We start from the raw sequence: 21,308 nt of genomic DNA on the forward strand, positions 1-21,308 counted from the left end.
ATTTTTTGAGTATTTTATTTACAGTGTTAAACTGGAAACATAGATTTAGTCTATAGTTATAAAGCTGGTTTATATTAATGTCAAAGTTGATTTTATCTTTGACACAGTTGATTGATATGTCATAACTAATGTCATTTATGTTTATTGAGCTATAATTTATTCAAGTATGTTGACTTACTATTTCTAAGTTATTATTATAAACATAAAGCCCCGTTAGTAAAGTAATATGTAAATATTACATAAGTATACATTTTTTTAAAAAGTAAAACTAACGATATTGAGACCGTTTACTGTGAAGACTGTTGAACATTTTCTCTCTATAACACATGATTTTATTAGGAATTTTTTTTCTACCACAAATTCAAATTTATAACATTAAAAATGGCTACTAATGTAAATTTACAGTTTACTAAAGTTATTGACACACTAAAGCACTATTTATCTTAGAACTAAAGCATTAGAGTGTATCTTATGATGCCCTTGAAGAGTAATCATCTACACTATATGTTTTTTTTTTGCAAGATACACAGTATGTTTATTTTAAATAACAGTTTTCATTAACATTCCAACTCTCATTGGTTAACACCTTATTTAATCATAATAACATTTAGTCCTAAAGATCTATATTGATGGCTTTCAGTGTTATTTTTTCCTAAAACTATCAAGGGTAAGACCAACTTGCCCTTAAGTTTGAATGACCAGAATTGTTTATTTGAAAATTAGCAAATGACTAATTGGTAAACCTTATATTTGGTAATGATCTATTAAATTTAAAAATTCACCTTAAGTATTAGTATTATATACCAGAGTATATAAAATTCAGTTAGCAGTTTTATCTTTGAAATGATATGTGTGCTACTCAGTAAAACTAGCCATGTTACTTCATTTTCATATATGATACAATAAAATTGAGACCAAGATTGGAATACTTGGATTAACTTGCATTAAAAATAAAAAAATATTTTTAGTCTTTCTTTGATGTGCCCTGACTTTGTAGTTCAAATTGTTTAAAGATTAATTTTTAAATTAATATAGGCATATGCTTTTGAGAGTAGATTAACTATTAAAACTAAACTTATTAGTTTACAAATTTTCTGACGACAAAGTCATTAAGTCAGTAAAAACTAAAACCTTCTTAAGTTTTAACTATTTTACAGAAATCAGTTATACTAAGATGACTGAAGTCTTATATCTTAAGTTTTAAATAGTAATCTTCCTTTTACTCCTTCCCTTCTCCTTCAAAGGAAGATGGTGGGCAAATAGATACATTTGCCCACCATTAGGTAAAAAAGTAACTGACAAGTAGAATGACTCTGGTTTATATTTAATATTGTTTTCATATGGCACATGGCACTAAATAGGATAAATATTTAATAATGCAAAATAATATTTAGTAGCACACTGCTTATTTTTAAATGCGCTATGGCATTTTGGAGCATCTTATGCATTGATTTCTTTTTGCTAGGGAGGGCAGTAATTTACTTTAAAAGGATAATTAAACTACTCTAATAAACCTAAGAGTATAAAGCAGAGAATGCACACACACAATGCAGAAAGACAGGAAGCTTAATTGCTATCACTGAAGTGTAGATAGATTAGAAGCTGCAATCTAACAGGAAACCTAAGCTGTATTTTAACTAGAGAGGGAAGAAGAGACATAGACTGATTGTGAGTTGGTGTCCTGTACACATGAATAAAATCCCCTCTACTAGACTTTTTATTGTGCTCAATTGCAGATTATAGATGGCTTTGTTCATTTTTCTTAAGGGTCATTCAGCTACCTGTTTTCGAGTTACTGGGAAGTTTTTGATTTGATCTTTAATAAAGAATTTCAGTATTTCTCGTAAGTACTATTTAGGCTGTTGAGAATTCCAGTGGAAACAGTTTGTAACATGAGTTACAATGATCATAATGTCTTTTAAGAAACTCATATTCACAGCTAGAAAGCTAAAGGCTTAATATTCCATCTGGTGTAAACAAAGTGGGTATATTTATTTAAAGTACATGAAACTAGTATTAATCAAAACTATTGAACTGATATAAATAGCCATAGCCTTAGCAAAACTAGCTCTATAGACACAATAGAAGTTTAAAAGCTTTTACATAAGAACCTCCCACCTCTTCTCCACCCTGGGAGTTTCTTCCAATTCTCTAATGTCAGAGCACAATTTCTGAGAGGGCATTAATAAGGTTGTTGATTTCAGTGTCTTTACCTTAGTATCTGTGCCATGAGGCAGGAGGTCATTTTATAGATTGATTTAGATTAGGAAGAGATTGATATTACGTTGTAACTGAACAACCCCAAATGGGTTGATATTCTACTCTCTCTTTAATTGGCCTACCGATGTGGTGCTGGGTGGCTCAAGATGTTGCTGTGATATGATTATTCTTTTGCTGCCATTTTAGTCAAATGCACTCATTTAGTTAGTAATCTTAAATATCAACACCTTAAAAATAATAAAATAGTTTAAATTTGTGGATTTATTTCTGTTCTATCCAATAAAATTGACCATTTACAAAAAAGAACCTTTAATTACGTTTTCATTACATTAAAAAATTAACAACCAGAAAGTACCATCTTCTAATTTACATAATACTCTTTACATTTTATTTATTGAAAAGTTGTATTTTTAACTTAGCATTGTTATGGCATGGATATTCATATAATTGTGGGTGTAATTAAAGCAGTTATTTTCGATGGAAACAAAGTTTGTAATAGGAGCTACATTCCAATGGAGTTAATTTTAGTAGAAATACAGTTTGTAATAGAAGTTACAATAATGGTAATGGCTTTTAACAAAATCATATCACAGCTAATTAAAGGCTTATCTATTTCATTTGTTGTAATCAAAGTCAGTATATTCGTAGGTTTTAAAATACATAAAACTTTTGTTAGTATTAACATTTAAAAAGATGTAGGCCTAATTGCATTATAGGTATTTCATTATTTGTTAACCACAAAACAATATATGGGCAGGTTTCTGAAAAGTATTGTAATCTACAAAATAAATATAAAATATATTGTATTTACAATAAAAATATTGTAATCTGGAAGTTATCATATTTATTTTGTTAGAAAAAATATTTAAATATGTAGTTGCCATATTTTTTTTGGAAAAAAATAAGAATTTATTACAATGTAGTGGTTAAATTTTTTTTGGCCTTTATCTTTTTTTTTTTAAATTAAGTTTATTGGGGTAACATTGACTAATACAATTATATAATTTTCAGGTGTACATTATAATTTGACATCTGTATATTCTATTGTGTTTACCACCCAAAGTCCAGGTGCCTTCAGCTACCATATATTTGATCCCCTTAACCCACTTCAGCCTCCCCTTACCTTCCTTATATTTGACCCCCTTTAACCGTCTAATTTGATTTACTCTACCACTTTCTTCTATCATTTAAAAAAATATTCTTTCTCAATTTTCTTTTGTTAAAGAAACAAATGCCAGGAGAGCGGTAGACAGAGGATATGTCCAAGTCCTTTTAACAATTTATGTAGATTGGCACCGCCATGATAATCGGCATAGAAACATGCTCATTCGGAAAGGAATTTTACAGAGTTTAAAAAGTGTTACAAACATCAAGTTGGGAAGAAAAGCATTTATTGATGCCAATGGGATGAAAATTCTCTATAACACTTCACAAGTGAGTTTTTTTAATTTTCTTCCTATTATTGTAATTATGTATTAATAATATGATTTGGTTCTTAAGAAAACTTAATATTTCTAAAAATACTTAAAAAGTACAATAAATGTATTTTAAAAAACTGAAAACCAAAACCAAAAGGCATAATCATTTCTTACATGTGGTTGCAGACCGATTGGAGAAAATGCTTAGTGCATATCTCTGCAATATGAGATTTTTTTTCCCATAGGTAAAGGAAGACATATAAATCTGTCCAGTGGGCTGGAAGGGATTCTATATTGCCATGTTTTCCAGGATGTGCTATACTTAGTTTTGCATGATTCCCTCATAAGTATTTATGGACCATTTGCAAATCAGCAGGACAGTTCTGTCGTTTTTGAGTGTTTTCAACATCTCCCTCCTGGATAGGGCATTTTTAAACAGAGAAGGTATGAAAGTGAAACCTGAAGTTGGGGATCTTACTTCTGACAGCCAGCATAAGCACAATCCTTCTTGGCACTGTCTTTAGTAATATTCCTTCTATTGTCTATAAAAGACTGTCAGCTATGGGAAATAGGAATGTTGTAGCGCAACCCTTTGTCTTTAGAAGGTTGTAATTATTAGAAAGAAAACTGTCTTTTGAAAATTCCAGGCAATTATTTCGGTTGTGCCCTCTTGGTCTTACAACAAACAGTCCCTTTGTAAATGAGAATAAAGATATAAGAACATATATTTTATGTTTACCCTTAGCTTTTTTTCCTAGATCAATCATACATACTTGTTTTTATTATTGATGTAGGCAGTGATGGATATATGAGAAATGAGGAAACGTTGAGCGACTTTGGTTATGCCACTTAACATTCGTGAGCCTTAATTTCTCATCTGTTTTGACAGGTCACATGTGAAGATTTGTATTAAAATTTTACAGGGTATTAAAGTGCCATCTGAATGTCAATAATAATAGTAATATAATAATAATAATAATGATAGTGTTATATGATACACTTTCAAACCCTCTACGTATTAGCCCTTCTTAAGATTAGATACTGGGACAGCAAATTAGACTCTTAAAACTATTTACTAGAGGTGCTATTGCGTGATAACTGATAAAATTCTGAGAAACGTTCAACTAAATATTCCATTTTATTTCTTACACCTTTCTTACTTAATTTTTTTCTTCTTTTAATTTTTTTTTTTTTTTTAATTTTGTGTGCTATGCTTGCAAAATGCCCTCTGAATCACTCATATATATTACTTAGTGCTTTGGTGACTTTTGGTACCAAAGATTTTACTGATTTCTGCTTAGTTAAAATATTCAAGGAAAAGTACTACGCAGTTTGCCATATGAGGTTCTTTACAAAAAGAAACTTCTGAATAGTCAAAGCTATTTTATGATTATGATAAAATGTTGCTTTTTGTGTGTGTGCTATTTGTCTCTTGAAAATTATCAATGTATTTTTTCTAAAGTAATCTAAAATTGGTTCAATTGTTCACCAAAGGAACATTGTTTTTCTTTTCTTAAAAAACAGGAATGTTTGGCAGTCAGGACCCTTGATCCTCTTGTCAACACCTCCAGTCTGATAATGAGGAAGTGTTTCCCCAAAAATCGCCTGCCACTTCCAACGATTAAAAGTTCTTTCCATTTCCAGTTGCCAGTTATTCCTGTGACTGGACCTGTGGCCCAGCTCTACAACTTACCCCCTGAAGGTAGGACCACATGCTTACTGCTGGCTTTCAGTCATTCTTGAAATTGTGTGACAGTTGACTTTTTTTATTCTTTTATTTTTTTTGATTTTTGTCTAACTCCCCAGCAAAAGAAGGCCTTAGGGAACACAGTGAACTTTTACCTTATATTTTAGTTAACAAATATTTCTTTAAATATAAGAAAGTAAGGTCTAGGAATTAAGGGCAGTAGCATGGAATGTTACATATATGTAAATGTGAACTGTGCAAAAATTTAAGCATCATATAGGAACATCATTTGATAGTTACATAAAATTTCAAAGTATAAGAATATAAACATTAAGTGTTTAGGTAATTTTATTTGGGCTTACATTTGTAGCTTTTTCATGAACTTCATTTTTTAAGTTAAATTACCTAATCACCAAAAGAGTTATAGTTTATGCTTAACATATGAAATTATCAGAAGTTGGCAATTTGCTCTTTTCTATAGGTACATATAAAGGAAGTAAGATTTTAAACTTCTTAATGTGGGGAAAAAGTAGAATTTTATTTTTGATAAGATCTAACAAAATGGAAAAAAGAAAGTAGTCCAGGCTATTAATAGATTTTCTGAAGTATTTTTGTCAGTTGATCACTTTTTTGAAAAAAAAAAATCGAAAGTCCTCTATATTTAAAAGCAGTTATTCGAAATAAGTGATTTAAAAGATTTTTGAAGTAATTATAATTGGTTTTATTGACAGATGAATCAATGGTGTATATTACAGAGTACACTATTATGATTTTATTTTTAAATATTTAATTATTAAAGTAGAAGTTTAATCTACACAAAATATCCAAATGGATTATTCACAAACTTCCTTTACAAGGTTTAAAAGTCTCAGAGTAATTATGGGACTTGAGGAAGATAGCTAAGTAAAAATAATTTTATTCCTTCTTTCTATTTCATTAAAAATTGCCATTAGACCTTTAAAATAGGGGTGACCTGTACCAAATCTGAAAACTAGGTACTAAAAGGGGCATTCTCATGAAACAAACATAGAACATGGAACAAACATGACAGAGATATGATAGATTAAAGTAGAGCGTCACTCTCTACTCACCCTAATATGAAATGCAGTATCTCTGGTTCCTAGTTGAGATACCACTAGCACCTAATTGAGGCATGGTCAAGGAGTAGTTGGGTCTCATTCTCTCCTGAATCTCAGTGTACAATTATGGGGGTTTAAGTGGTGGTTCTAACTGGTAGAGAGCTGGTGATACTTCTCTATGACATGCAAGTAGTGGCTCTGGAAGAGAGATAGGATATGTCTCATAGTCTCCTTTATACAGTGTCCAGAATAATCGCATGGATAAGGAAAGCTGACTTCTAGTGCAGTGAATTCACCAAGCATGAGAAAAAATGACATGATATTTTTCTAGAGCTCCTTTTGTGACTCATCTCAGACTAATGGATCGCTGAACTAGAAATGGAGATTTACAATGACTGACAAGTCTTCATGACTAAAATGTAAGAGTTCTTGCAGCAACTGCATAGACACAAGGAAAATACTATCTGTCTTCTGTTATTTTCTCACATATCAGGCTTCTGTACATTTATCAAAATTTTTGTTATTTTTATACCTTTCTCAGCTGGTTTCATGAAGATAGAACGGCTGTTTTTTTCCCTTCATTTTATTCTCAGCATCTATTAGATTGCATGAGATATGTGTGTATTTAACATTTGTTGATGAATGGAGTTGGCCTCAAGACTTATTTTCTTGAATATTAAATACCCCAAAATAAGCAACATCTATGGAGATTTGAAGGAAGAGTTCTGACTCAAGATTTCTGAACCCATATTAGTTGCCCTTCATATGTGAAGTTGACATATTCTTAGGCATGTAAGGGTACAGAAGTATATTTCTGAAGTATCCTTTCTGAAGTAATTATATGAAATGTTACTCCAGCCAGGCTAGGGATGAATTAAGATGTCAAGAATGCAGAAGGGCATGGTAACAGAGTAATTGTATTAAACATTACAAATTGTTCATTATATAATACTAAACAGATCCTTAGACTGGGGTCTGATGAACCACAGGAATCCGCGGATGGACTTCAGACTGTGAACACTTTGAAATTCTGTATGAAATTATTTATGTGTTTTTTCTTGGGAAAAAACTCTTGAAAGGATCTATCCATCACTGCTATAGAAAAGCAGGGAAATTTCAAAGATGCACAAAATTTTGAAAGTGGTAAATACAAAGCAAGAACCAGCAAATCTATTTTAGTAAAAAGATATATAAATGAATAAAATACTATTTAAAAAAAGAGACTTTCAGATTGGGTTAAAAAAACAAAACAAAATGTAAGTAGCTGACACATATTGGAGACTCTTAAAACAGCAAGATGAAAAGCTTGAAAGTACGATCAACAAATGTGTATCTGATATTCTGGTTCAAAAGAGGTAAGAAAGACAGTATTACTACCATACAAAATATAAATACCGAACAGAATTTATAAAATGAGATAGCATAGATTTTATACAAGCTAGATAATGTGCCAAATACTAGAGCAAAGATAGATAAAGCTATAATGATTTGAATAATAAGGGAAAATGAATAGAAACTGTGTTAATGGGTGATTTTAAAATCCCTGTAAGTTCTTGGCAAATTAAGTAGAGGTGGTTTAGTTAATCTAAGTGGATACTAAAGATAACTTCTGTTAATATATTTGAAAATATGATTGAAATGGACAGTATTTTGGGAAATATGAATAACTAAAATTAACCTAAATAGTAGAAAACCTGCCATTGAATATGCAGTCAAGTTACCTTCAATGAAGACACCAAATGCTGATGACTTTATAAATTACTTCTTTCAACCTTTCAAGAAATTTTCCTATACTTTATTTTCCAGAGCATAGAAAAAAAGGGAAAGTTTAGAAGCCAACATGATGCAGAAATAAAAGCCTGGTAGAATAACCTGAAACAACCTACAGATTGTCGTCACTCATGAAAATAAATATAAAAATTCTAAAATAATAACATTAAATTGAACAGTTTTTACAAGTATAGGACACTTGTAAGGATTATTTTTAAGAAAGTAGGTTCATTGTAATATTAAGACTGTAATTAATAAAATGTATCATCAGTGGGTTATAGTAAACCAATGATTATCTCAGTAAATGGCATGAAGGGAGTTAATAAAAATCATTATTAGCTCCAGATAAAATTTCTTTAGGAATCCAGGAATATTTCCCAAACAAACTGAGTATTATCTAACTCAGATTAATAGCCAACATTGCAAATAGTAAATAAATGTTAGATGATGCCTCTTTCAACCATTATTAATTAACATCATTTTGAAAGCTCCAAGTCAAATCAGTAAGAGAAAGGAAAGGTCTTAATCATTAAGACTGAGATAAAGTCCATGGAAGACATTTCTATACTATCTACGTAGAAAATCCAATCAAGTCAATTATAAAATGTGTGTTAGATAAAATACAAGTTAAATGAAGTACTATTTACCAATTAAACGAATAAAATTTATTAGCTTTTCTGTGTGTGTTTTATGTATATATCAACAAAAACCAGTTAGAAAACATAAGGGGAAAGCAAATCACGTTTACAGGAGCAATAGCAACAGCAAAATAAATGTCTTGGAATATACTTTCTAAAACCTTATAGAAAGTGCTGACTCATTCTTTTTAATTGTTACATCATACAAATATAACTAGTTTCCTATTAAAAGACATTTAAGTTTTTTTTTCTGTATTTTTGTTTTTACTATAGATGAGCCAAAAACGTTTTAAAAACTAACAACAAAGAATGATTTATATTCCTTGATTTTAACTATATAATTAAACTATAATAATTATTTATTGGTTTAGGTATATGAATAGATCATCGGAATGGAGCATAAGGTCTCAGACATCCTAAGCTAAATGGCATATCACACCTGTAGTATAAAACCAAAGGCAAATGCCATATAGAGGCAACTATTTGAAAGGTTTTATTAAAAATTAAAAATATATTTTCTCTCTGATGCTTAACTGCATTTTCCTTTCTCCCTATTCAAGCAGTCATCTTTCTTGTTTGCAATAGACTTTTCTGAATTCAACCCCTCTCTTTTTTCTAACAGTTCCTTCTCCAAATGTCAGTTCTTCCTGTGTTTATCCATGACTAACTGCTGCTAGTACATTGGCATAAATAGACCGAAGTTACCATATGCAAATGAATACTTATTTTTTTGCTGTCTATTTCCAAAAGAATTTAAAGCAATTTGGTACCAGTATTAGGATAGACTGAGCTGCTTTTACAAAGTAATGCAGGATAGTATCATAGTCACTCAAGCAACAGCAGTAATAACAGACATTTTAATAGCATATACACTTTGCCTGGCACATTACATTTATTAATTCCTTGAATGCTCACAAGAACACTACTAGTGAGTATCTCCATTTTACAGATGAAGAAAATGAGACACAAATAACTTATGTAACTTGCTCAAGGTTAGAAAGCTAGTAAGTAGAGGAACCAAGATTAGATACTCTGTCTCTAGGTACTCTGTCTCTAGAGCCCTTTTGCTACACTGCCACAAGATAGAAGATTTTTTTTCTCACATATTCTTCCAGAAGATGGGTAGGTGATCCTGGGCAGTAGGCCTCTGTTCCACTAGGTCATCAAAGAAAACAGGTTCTTTTTGTTTTTATCATTTCCTATGGTGGTTTCTTTGTGTGCAAGTAGAAAATGGTAATGAAAGAAAATGGAGAGGACAGTTTTCTTTTTGAAGAGAGTGACCTGGAATTTGTCTTTACCACTTTGCCTCACATACCATTGGCCAGAAATTGGCCATAGGACTGTTAACTACTGTGAGGGAGCCTGGAATCTGACATCTAGCTAAAATTCAGAAGTTCTGTTATTAAAAGGGAGGAGAGGAGGACAGATATGTGTGGGGTGGGGAGGAATTTCTCCTCTTCACTAAATTAAGTTACAGTGGAAATGGATGTCAAAAAGAGAGTAAAGGTATTGTCAGCAAAATGGAGAGGTAGGAGGTCTTATTGCTCGTCTTTCCCAGAAATACAGTAAAAAAGTAAGACAGCCAACTTCAAATCCATGAAAATATCTCAGAGATAACTCTGGACTACAATGAAGAAGCACAAAAAAACCCCTGCAGAGCTCAAAAACTGAGGACCGCCGCATAGAAAAGTATGGGAAGAATTTTATCTACGTCAACCCATCTCCCAGCCCAGAACAGCTTGGCACCAGGGGGGTTTCCCTCAGAGGAATTTCTTCCCATTGGGAAAAGGAGAACAGGGGGACCCCGGCAAGTCTCATCCCTTTGTACATTGGTAGCCTTTGCTCTCAAGGTCTCCCAAGTCTTCACCAAAGCTGATCCCAGTTGCCGAGCAGCCTGGAGTCCCACCTGCTACATTGACTCACTGGCGTGGAGCTGTCATTGCGGGCCCAGGCTGCAGCTGCATCTATCCCTATCTGGAGTCACTACAGTGAGCCCCAGAGAACCAGACCCCTTTTCCATGAAAGATCTGCACATTCTGTACCTTAGACACCAATGCCACTGTCACGGCAAGTGCACCTGTACCCCAGGACCCAGACATTGGTAGTTTTGCATGCACCTGATCCTAGGACCCCTACTTTGCTACCAGATGAGGTACCAAGAGAAATCCCATTGGTTGGACTTCTTTCTGTGGGCATAAACAAGATGAATCCAACAACCTTTGCCTCTGAGGATCCCAATAGCCCTAGCCACCACTGACACCTGCAAGACCTCTGTAATATTAGCCACAGAAGACCCCCTTAGACTTTGCTGATGTTGACCTCAGCTTATGGAGCTACACAGAGACTATGCCCCTTTGCCTTCATAAGGAGCAAAGATACTACATCCTACCCAGCCAGTGCTCTCAGAACCTTCTCCAGTTAAAAGTCTTGCTCCACCCAAGCCAGTCCAAAAAGGCCGGAAATGTGACTGTGCCCTCATATATGCAGACATCAACACAAAACCATCAGAGATGAAAAATCAAGGAAACGTGATACTATCAATTTTCCAGGGAAATGGAGACCTGTGAGTTATCCAAAAAATTCAAAATAGTTATTTTAAGAAAGCTAATATAATTCAAGAGAAGGCAGATAGGGAACTCAATGAATTTAGTAAAGTAATACATGAACAAAATGAGTTCAACAAAGAGAAAGAAATTATAGAAAGAACCAAACAAATTGTATATCTGAAGAAAATATAACTGTGATCACGAACTTTAACATTAGACTCAGTCAAGCAGGAGAAAGAACTTGTGGGTTTGTAGACAGATCTTTTGATATTTTTCAGTCAGAGGAGAAAAAAGAAATTAGAATGAAAAAGGGTGATGAAAGCCTGTGTGAATAATGGAACACCATTAAGTGAAACTATATCTTTATTACGGAATGCTAGAAGGAGAAGCAAGAAAGGGACAGAAAACTTATTTAAAGAGATAATGACCAAGAATTTACCAAATCTAGGGCAAGATACAGCCATCTAGGTACATTAAGCTCAAATAGTCCCAAACATATTCATCTGAAAGATCTCCATTGAAACAGTATAATCAAGCTCTCGAAAAAAAGGTGAAGAGAATTTTGAAAGCAGCAAGAGAAAAAAGACTTCTCACATACAAGGTAATCCTGATAAGATCATAAGCAGATTTCTCAGCAGAAACCGTACAGATCAGGAGAGAGTGGGATTATATATTCAAAGTGCTTAAAGAAAAATGCTGTTAACCAAGAAAACTTTACCTCGCAAAGTTATCCTTCAGAAATGAGAGACAGAGACTTTCCCAGAAAAACAAAAGCTGAGGGAATTTATCACTACTTGCCTTATAAGAAATGTTAAAGAGATTTCTTCAAGCTGAAACAAAAAAAATTGCTTAGTAACATGAAAACATATTAAAGTACAAAATTCACTGATAAAGGTGTGTATGTATGTGTATATACACACACACACATATTTATATAGTCAAATTCAAAATATATTGGTATCAAAGTGGTTGTGTATAATCACTTCGAACTCTAGCATATAGGTTAAGAGACAAAAGTGTTAAAAATAAATGTAGCTACAATATTTTGTTAATGAATACACAATATAAATATTTAAATTGGGATAACAGATTATGGGAAGGAGCAAGTACATGATAAAACATTTTTATGGAATTGAGGTTAATCTGTTATCAGCTTGAAATAGGTAGTTATAACTAACTGTAAAATGTATTATGAAAGCCTAATGGTAACCACAAAGCAAAATCCTATGATAGATACACAGATGATAAAGAGAAAAGAATCAGAGCATCCCACTACAAAAATCATCAACTCACAAGGAAACAACAAGAGAGGAAGAAAGGAACGAAGGCACCACAAAACAATCACAAGGCAATGAACAAAATGTCAATAGTAAGTCTTTATCAATAATTACTCGAAATGTAAATAGTTTAAATTTTCCAATTAAAAAACTTAGAATGACTGAATGAATTAAAAAACAAGACCCAACTATATGCTGTCTGCAAGGGACTCATTTAAGCTTTACGGACACTAGTAGGCTAAAAATGAAGGAATAGAAAAAGACACTCTGCAAATGGAAATCAAAGGGAGAGATAGCCATACTTACAACACACAAAATAGACTTTAAGTCAAAAACTATAACAAGAGACAAGGTCATTATATAATGATAAATGGGTCAATTCATCAAGAGGACATAATAATTATAAACATATGAATCCAATATTAGAGCAACTAAATCTATTAAACAGTTATTAATAGATGAGAAGGGAGAAATAGCAATGCATTTATAGAAGTGACTTCAGTACCCCACTTTGAACAGTGGATGGATAATCCAGACAGAAAATTAATTAGATAATAATGGACTTGAATGATGCTTTAGACCAAATGAACCTAACAGATATATACAGAAAATTCCATCAATAGCAGCAGAATACATATTCTTCTCAAGTGCACAGGGAATGTTCTCCAGGACAGATCATATGTTATATCTTTTCTGACCATAGCGGTATGAAACTAGAAATCAGGAGTAAAGCTGAAAAATTAAATACACTTTTGAACAACCAATGGGTCAAAGAAAAAAAAGAAATAAAAAGATATCTTGAAAAAAAATGAAAAGGGAAGTACAACATGCCAAAACTTATGAGATGAAGCAGTAGCAGTTCTAAGATGAAATTTTATAGCAATGAACACCTGCATTAAGAAAAAAGATAACAAATAAACTGCCTAACTATATTTCTAGAAACCAGAAAAGAACCAACTAAGCCCATAGTTAACAGAAGGAAGGAAATAGTAAAGATTAGAGCAGAAATAAAAGAAATAGAGACTAGAAAGACAAATAGAAAAGATCAACAAAACTAAGTGTTGGTTTTTTGAAAAGATTAACAAAATTGATAGACTTTCAGCTAGACTAAAAAAAAAAGACTCAAATTAATAAAATATAAATGAAAGAGGACATATTACAACTGATAACACAGAAGTACTCTCAAAAATTGAAGAAGGAATACTTCTAAACTCATTTTATAGAGCCAGCATTATCCTGATACCAAAGCCAAGAAGAGAAAATTATAGGCCACTATCCTTGATGAACATACTTGCAAAAATTCTCAGCAAAATACTAGCAAACAGTTCAAAAGCAAAGGATGATACACCATGACCAAATAGGATTCATCTCTGGGATGCAAGGCTGTTTCAACATCCACAAATTAAAATGTGATACACTATGTTAACAGAATGAAGGATAAAAATTATGTGATCATCTCAACAGATGCAGAAAAAGCATTTGACACAATTCAGCATCTTTTCATGATAAAAACTCTAAGTATAGAAGGAACATTCTTTATCATAACAAAGACCATAAATAATCATACTCAATGACAGAAAGAAGTCTTCTAAGATCAGGAACAAGACCAGGATGCCCACTCTTGCTATTTCTATTTAACATAGTACTGGGTATCCTAGCTATAGCAGTTAGTCTAGAAAAGGAAATAAAAGGCATCCAACTCAAAAAGGAAGAAGTAAATTATCTCTTTGCATATGATGTGATCTTATAGAAAACCTTAAAGTCTTCACCAAAAACTGTTAGAATATGCACGAATTCAGTAAAGTTTCAGGATTCAAAATCAATATACAAAAATCAATTGTGTTTCTGTACACCAACAGAGAACTATTTGAAAGAGATATTAAGCAAACAATCCCATTTACAATAGCATTAAAAAACAATAAAATACTTAGGGATGAATTTTACCAAGAAATCGAAAGACCTGTACACTGAAAACTATCAGACAGTGAAGAAAGAGATTGAAGAGTATGCAAATAAATGGAAAGGTATCACATGTTCTCTGATTAAAAGAATTAATAATGTGAAAATGTCTATACTACCCAAAATGATCTCCAGATTCAATGCAATCTCTATCAAAATTCCAATGACTTTTTTCACAGGAATGTAAAAAAACTTATAAAATTTGTATGGAGCCGCAAAAGACTCCAAATAACCAAAGCAATACTGAGAAAGAACAAAGCCAGAATCATCACAGTTCTTGATTTTAAACTATTACAAAGCTATAGTAATCAAAACAGTGTGGTACTCAAATAAAGCAGGCACATAGATCATGGAACAGAGTTGAGAGCGCATACATAAACCTATACATACATGGTCAACTAATTTTTGATAAAGGCATCACAAACAATTGAGAAAGAGCAGTCTTTTTGATAAATGGTTTTTGGAAAACTAAATATCTATATGCAAAAGAATGAAACCGCACCTCTATCTTACACCACTCAAAAAATTAACTCGAAATGGATCAAACCCTTAAATATGACCTGAAACTGTAAAACTCCTTGAAGACAACTTTGGGGGAAAAGATCCTTCACATTGGTCTTGGCAGTGATTTCTTGAATAAGGCATCAAAAGCACAGGCAATAGAAGCTAAAATAAAAGTGGGACTACATCGAACTAAAGACATTCTGCACAACAAAGGAAACAATACAATATTTGCAAACTATATGTCTGATAAGTGGTTGATATTCAAAATATTCAAAGAACTCATAAAGCTGAGTAGTACAAAAGCAAATAATCCAATTTAAAAATGGGCAGAGGCCCTGAATAGACATTTTCCCAAAGTGTACAAACGGCCAGTAGGTGTCTGAAATACAGGTGTCAGGGAAATACAAATCAAAACCACGATGTGATATCACTTCACACCTATTAGAATGATTATTGTGAGAAAGACTAGAGGTAAATATTGGCAACGATGTGGAGAAAATGGAACCCTCATACACTATTGGTGGGAATGTAAAATGGTACAGTTAATATGGAAAACAGTATTTAGGTTCCTCAAAAAATTAAAAATAGACCTTCCATATGGTCTACCGGTCATACTCCTGGATATATATCCAAAAAGAATTGAAATTATCATCTCAGAGATCTGCACAGCCATGTTTACTGCAGCATTATTCACAGTAGCAGAGATTTGAAAACTATCTAAATATTCTACAATGGATGAGTGGATGAAGGAGAAGTGATTATATCCGTATATCTGTATGTGAGATAGATATATCTATCATATGTATGAGATAGATATATAAATATTATTCAGCCAATATAAAAAGGAATTCCTGCTATTTGCAATAATGTGGATGAATCTGGAGGACGTTATGCTAAGTAAAATATGACAGAGAAAGACAAATATTGTATGGTATTACTTATATGTGGAACCTTTAAAAACATCTGATATTATAGAAACAATAGAATGTTGGATGGCAGGGGCTGCAAGAGTGGTAATGGGGTGATGAGGCTGAAAGGTACAAATTTTCAGTTTTAAGATTAAATTGTGAGGATCTAAAGTACAGTGCAGTGACGATAGTTAATAACATAGTATTGTATACCTGAAAGTTTCTGAGAGTAAATCTTAAGCATTCTTAACACACACACACACACACACACACACAGACACACAGTGTTGACTATGTGAGTTGGTAGATGTGTTAATTATCTTCATCTTGATAATCATATTACAGTTTATATATCAACTATCACGTTATACACTTTAAATAATTATACAATTCTGTTTGTCAGTTATTCCTTAGTAGTTAAAGAATAAAAAAGTTTAGGAAAGTATCCTTTTAAAATAGTCTATATTTTGTTTTAAAGTACTCAGTTACTTACAGGAGTACTCTTAAAGTACTTTTCTACTCTTCTTTCCTTGTCTTGCCCACATCTGTGGTCCTCATGTCCTCCTGTTCCCTGAGTTTTTCTCTAATTCATATTCATTCTTCATTCTCATTACTGACAGTTATTGTCTTTTTCTCTATTAATTGGTCTTCCACATATATGCTCCCTCTCTCATACCTGCCAGAGTGATTTTTTGAAAAAATGTAAGTCGAATTAATTTATTCTCCCCTTGAAAATCCTCAGTGCTTATCTTTCATAGGTTAAAATTCTAAACTTCTTGGCCTTTTGTACCCTTCATTTTCTCATTTTTATTTGCCTCTTTTAATACTTTCCCAAGCATACAAGTTAAATCATGCTTTATCTTATTATTTTTTGATGATGTCATCTAAATTCTTTATTTTAGCATTATTATTTCCTTTCTTTAAAAGTCACACTCACTCATCCTTACGTTTTACCTAGAAAGCTGTTTTCTTCAAGATACTACTTAATTATTACCTGTTTTGTGAAGTGATCACTGATGACCCTTTGTCCTCAAGCAGTTTGTAGTTATTCCATCCCTTGCTTTCCCATAGCATTTTTAAGTATATGCCTTCATCAGTATATATCTTTTGTATCTTATACATAATGATATTATATCAAAAGATAATATAATTACTTGTTAACTCTTTTCTGCTCTTTAACTTCATGTGCTCCCTGAGGGCAAGGATTATATTAATACATCTTTTAAAAAATTCCCAGCACGCAACACAATACATGGCACATGGTAGTCATTGAAACAAATGGCAAGTGAATTGTAAAGGGATGAAATGATTTATTGAAATTTATACAGATAGAAAACAAGATGGTTTCACTCAGGCTATTGCAATAATAGACATTGATTTTTTTTTACATTATTAATTTTTAAAAACAAACAGTAAAAAAACTCATTCATTTTTGCAGTGCTTTTCCGAATTTTAAAGCACTTTCACTTCATCTCTTAGGTTTTTCAACACCTTGGACAACCTTAGAGACATTTTTAATAAGAAATTTTATTTAATTTTTCTTTGGTGATTGAAATATTTACATATATAACATTCTGCCTTTGGATGTGCATGTTGAAGAATGCTTACCTCTGACCTACTTACTTATAGCACATTTTGTATCACAGTGGATGACGTAGTAGATGAAAGTGATGACAACGATGATATTGATTTAGAAGCTGAAAATGAAACTGAAAATGAAGATGACCTAGATCAAAATTTTAAGGTTAGTATCAATTTCTGTCTTTAGTCACCTTTACAGATTGCATACTCAGTTGTAAAAGAAAGATTGAGTAAATACATATAGCTAATGGTAGATTAATTTTTTTGCCCACATGTTTTTTATCATGGCTGATTATAGACAGTAAGCTACTGAAAGAGAAAATAATGTTTCTTTGAATGAATTGCTCTGAAAAGGGCCTTAAAATAACTTATTTTAACTCTCTCTGACCAGGAAGATTTTATCTAACCTTTCTGACTTAGATTTTAAAGTCTAAAGAAATCTAAGTTTGAAGTGAAGTGTTTTGAGAATTGAAGTGGCAACCTATTTCTCTTTCAACAATCTTTTGTGGATACAAAATAGTAGGAAAGTAATCTATAACTGATGGCTTCTTGGTAAGAATTAGTGTTTACATAATGCTTCTTAAGTTTTAGTTGAAGAAGGAAATGGACAAAAGTGTTTATTGAATTGAGAAAAGAAAAAATTATTATTACATGAGATGTTAAGTAAAGAGGCAGGTGAGTTTTCAGAATTTTATGGCACTTTTACAAGTCTAGATGCTTTATATTTTGCTTTATTTAGTGGTAGAAGGGGCCATATTAGCAGAAAATGTAGAAAAATGTCTGCTTAATGCCTTCATTTTTCAATGCTTTTCTGGGGGAGGGGGATTCATTAGACTCTTACCTGCTTGGCCCTTTTTGTCTTGAAATGCTACATCACAATTGGGATATACTGAGTATTTGACTTTCTGGAGATAGATTCTAAGATACTGGAAAGAGATTTCTATCTTAATAGCAGATACACAGCCAGTTTTATTATCACCAAATATGACCAACACAAACTTTGGCAAAATTGTCAAGTTAGCCAGTCTGGTAACATGATGGTCTGCATACTGGACTCAAGAAGCTACAAAGAAGAAAAACAGTGCTGGTTCTCTTTGTCAAGGCAAAAAAATAAAAATAAAAAAATGAGGTAACTATGTGTTTATGGTTATGGACTTGATGTAAGTGAAAATATCCAAGGATCCAAGCTCAGGAAATTTAAATTCTGTATGTAAAATCTTTCTTGGATGACAGGAGCTATGTTAAAATCAGTTGTTTGGGTTCTTTGGGAAGTGAGTGTTTAGGGGTGGTAAAATTTCCCAGATTAATGCATAAATGCATGCTTAAAATTTTTTAAAAAATCATTTGAGGGTAAGTTACATAAATATCATGGTCCTTTGCCCCTAAATATGTCTGTATATGTTTCCTAAAACTAGTGATACTCTCTTACATAACCACAGTACAGTTACCACCTTCATAAATGTATAGCGATATAACACTATCCATGTTCCATTTTGTCAGTTATTCTAATTATGTCCTCTATTATATTTTCCCATTCTCTAGTATAGAATCTAGCATCAGGTATTGCATTTAATTATTTTGTCTTTTAAGTCTTCTTTAATTTAGAACATCACAGATTTCTTTGTCTTTTATGACATTCACTCTTTGACTAATCCAGTGGTTGACACCATTATTCCCTGGAGTATCCATGACTGCTCACCTTTCCTCATGTTACTTTAACACAGCAGTTATAAGAAAAGTAATTGATTGAATTTATTGAATGCTTAATCCTATGCTAGCCCATGCTCTTTACATATAGTAACCATTAAATCCTCATAGAAATCCTATGAGGTATATGGTATTATTACCTTTGCTTTAGAGGGCTAATTAGAAAACAAGGCACTGAAAGGTTATCAGTATAGCTTATAAGAGGTGGGACCAGGATTCAGAATAAAGCAGTCTCATGTGAATGTTCTCTCTCTTTTCCACTATTTTATAAAATATTTTTCTTTGAGGGCTACAGAATTGTTGGCTCCTTCAGATTACTGAGTTGTATTATCTTATTTTTCTTCTTTACCACTGCCTGCCTTTCCTCTCATTGGCTGTTATATTTGGACATTCCTTATTTTTTCCTTTTTACCTAAATTCCACCACTTCTTTTATGCTTCAGGTTAACCTGCTACTTGTAGTGGGTATAATATTTGTGTTCTGTTGTGGTTCGAGTTCTAGAGACTCTTTTTTCCTCACCACTGTGATTCCATTCTCTTTGCCTCAAATTTTTCAGTTTGGAACATTTATAGAAACCTGGAGGTTCTAGAAGACTTGTCTCCGGATAACCAGGATTTGTCAATATATAAACTTTAGTGCATTATTTTTTCCCTCAACTTCAGAAGAGCTTTAAGGAGTGGTAGAAGGTTGTTTTGTTTATTTCTTCTGTGTCCGTCAGTAGCTCTTCATCTTTTTCGCTAGACCAAAACACAAAATTTCCTATTATTGACCTCTTAAAGTATAGTTTTCTTTTCTCATTATGCCCATTTTATAGGTAATTTTTTTTTTAAAGCAGAGAGTCACTATGTAAGGCTGTATTTTTACAAAATAATATTGAATATTGAGCTAGTATGGCTAGAGAAAATAATGTGTCTGTAAAAAATTTTGTAAATTTTGAAAGCATTGTCTATTAGACACTGATCAAGAAAATTATATTTTTGATTCATCAGTGCATAATTTAAGATAAATTACATATTCATGTAATAATTATACAATAACGATATAATAATTAACATGATACTCATTCAGTAAACCAGTTTTTATTATTTATGGCAATGGGAAAATTTTTATTGGTTATACAAATAATAGCTATATTCCTGAAAATGAAATGTGAGAAATACATAATATATTTTTTCTTTTAAATTACTTATTAATATGAAAATGTATAAATATAGTCAGATACATGTATATAAAGCATTTTAAGGATTGAAGCATAGTAGAATAAATTTAAGGCCAAAAAATAAGTAGTTGACTCTGGTGGTAAGATAAATGCAAAACTAAAAATGAATATCAATTGCAAGTTAATAAGTGGTCTTATTATCCTCTTTAGCCATCAGTGAAGGTAGTGATGAATTTGCATTTGTGTAAAGCCAGAGTTGTTGAGGGTCCTAGAGAATAGCTTGGATGATCAGTAAACTGACACTCATCCTCCCATCATGGTGTATGTTAACTCTTTGAACAGATACAGACCAAATGAATTCTGGATGCATACCGTGTTTCTCTGAGGTCATACTTCTCCTTTAAATTTACCTTCTTCTTTCCCAAAGGGGCATAGAAGTCATTTCTGGCTGTTGTTCCACTTCTACTTTTCTTTCCCCTGAAAAACATAGGGGATGGTGACATTGAGCTTTTCTAAGGATACTTTGTTGACCATGTAATTAATATAAGAGTGCATGACAATCATTAGTCTCTCTTGAGGCAGAGCATTTATGTTGACCCACATTGCATGCTCTGAAATCACTGACTAGTTTTACATCCTGGCTCCTCTCTTTGTCAGCTGTGTAATTTTGAGTAAGACACTTAACCTCTCTGTACCTCAGTTTCCTCTTCAGTTAAATGGAGGTAATGATACTATCTACTTCATAATGTTCTTATATAGGTGAAATTAGATAATACATGTAAAATCCTTAGCATAGTGCTTCACATATTTTCAGTGCTCAATAAATGTTAGTTATTTTGATTATCACCACTACCA

At 32.3% G+C, this 21,308-nt stretch overlaps 1 protein-coding gene across 1 annotated transcript in view; it reads left to right on the forward strand.

The window, feature by feature from the left end:
- AGTPBP1 (ATP/GTP binding protein 1) overlaps nucleotides 1-21,308 on the forward strand; it is a 130,041-nt gene that overhangs the window by 46,420 nt on the left and 62,313 nt on the right. The window contains exons 10-12 of the mRNA XM_025049711.1: nucleotides 3,446-3,654; nucleotides 5,163-5,340; nucleotides 17,653-17,750. Of these exons, the coding sequence (XP_024905479.1) occupies nucleotides 3,446-3,654; nucleotides 5,163-5,340; nucleotides 17,653-17,750 (485 nt within the window). The remainder of the gene's footprint in view (nucleotides 1-3,445; nucleotides 3,655-5,162; nucleotides 5,341-17,652; nucleotides 17,751-21,308) is intronic.

Source organism: Pteropus alecto, unplaced genomic scaffold (genome assembly GCF_000325575.1).
Source record: "Pteropus alecto unplaced genomic scaffold, ASM32557v1 scaffold206, whole genome shotgun sequence".
NCBI classification, from domain to species: domain Eukaryota; kingdom Metazoa; phylum Chordata; class Mammalia; order Chiroptera; family Pteropodidae; genus Pteropus; species Pteropus alecto.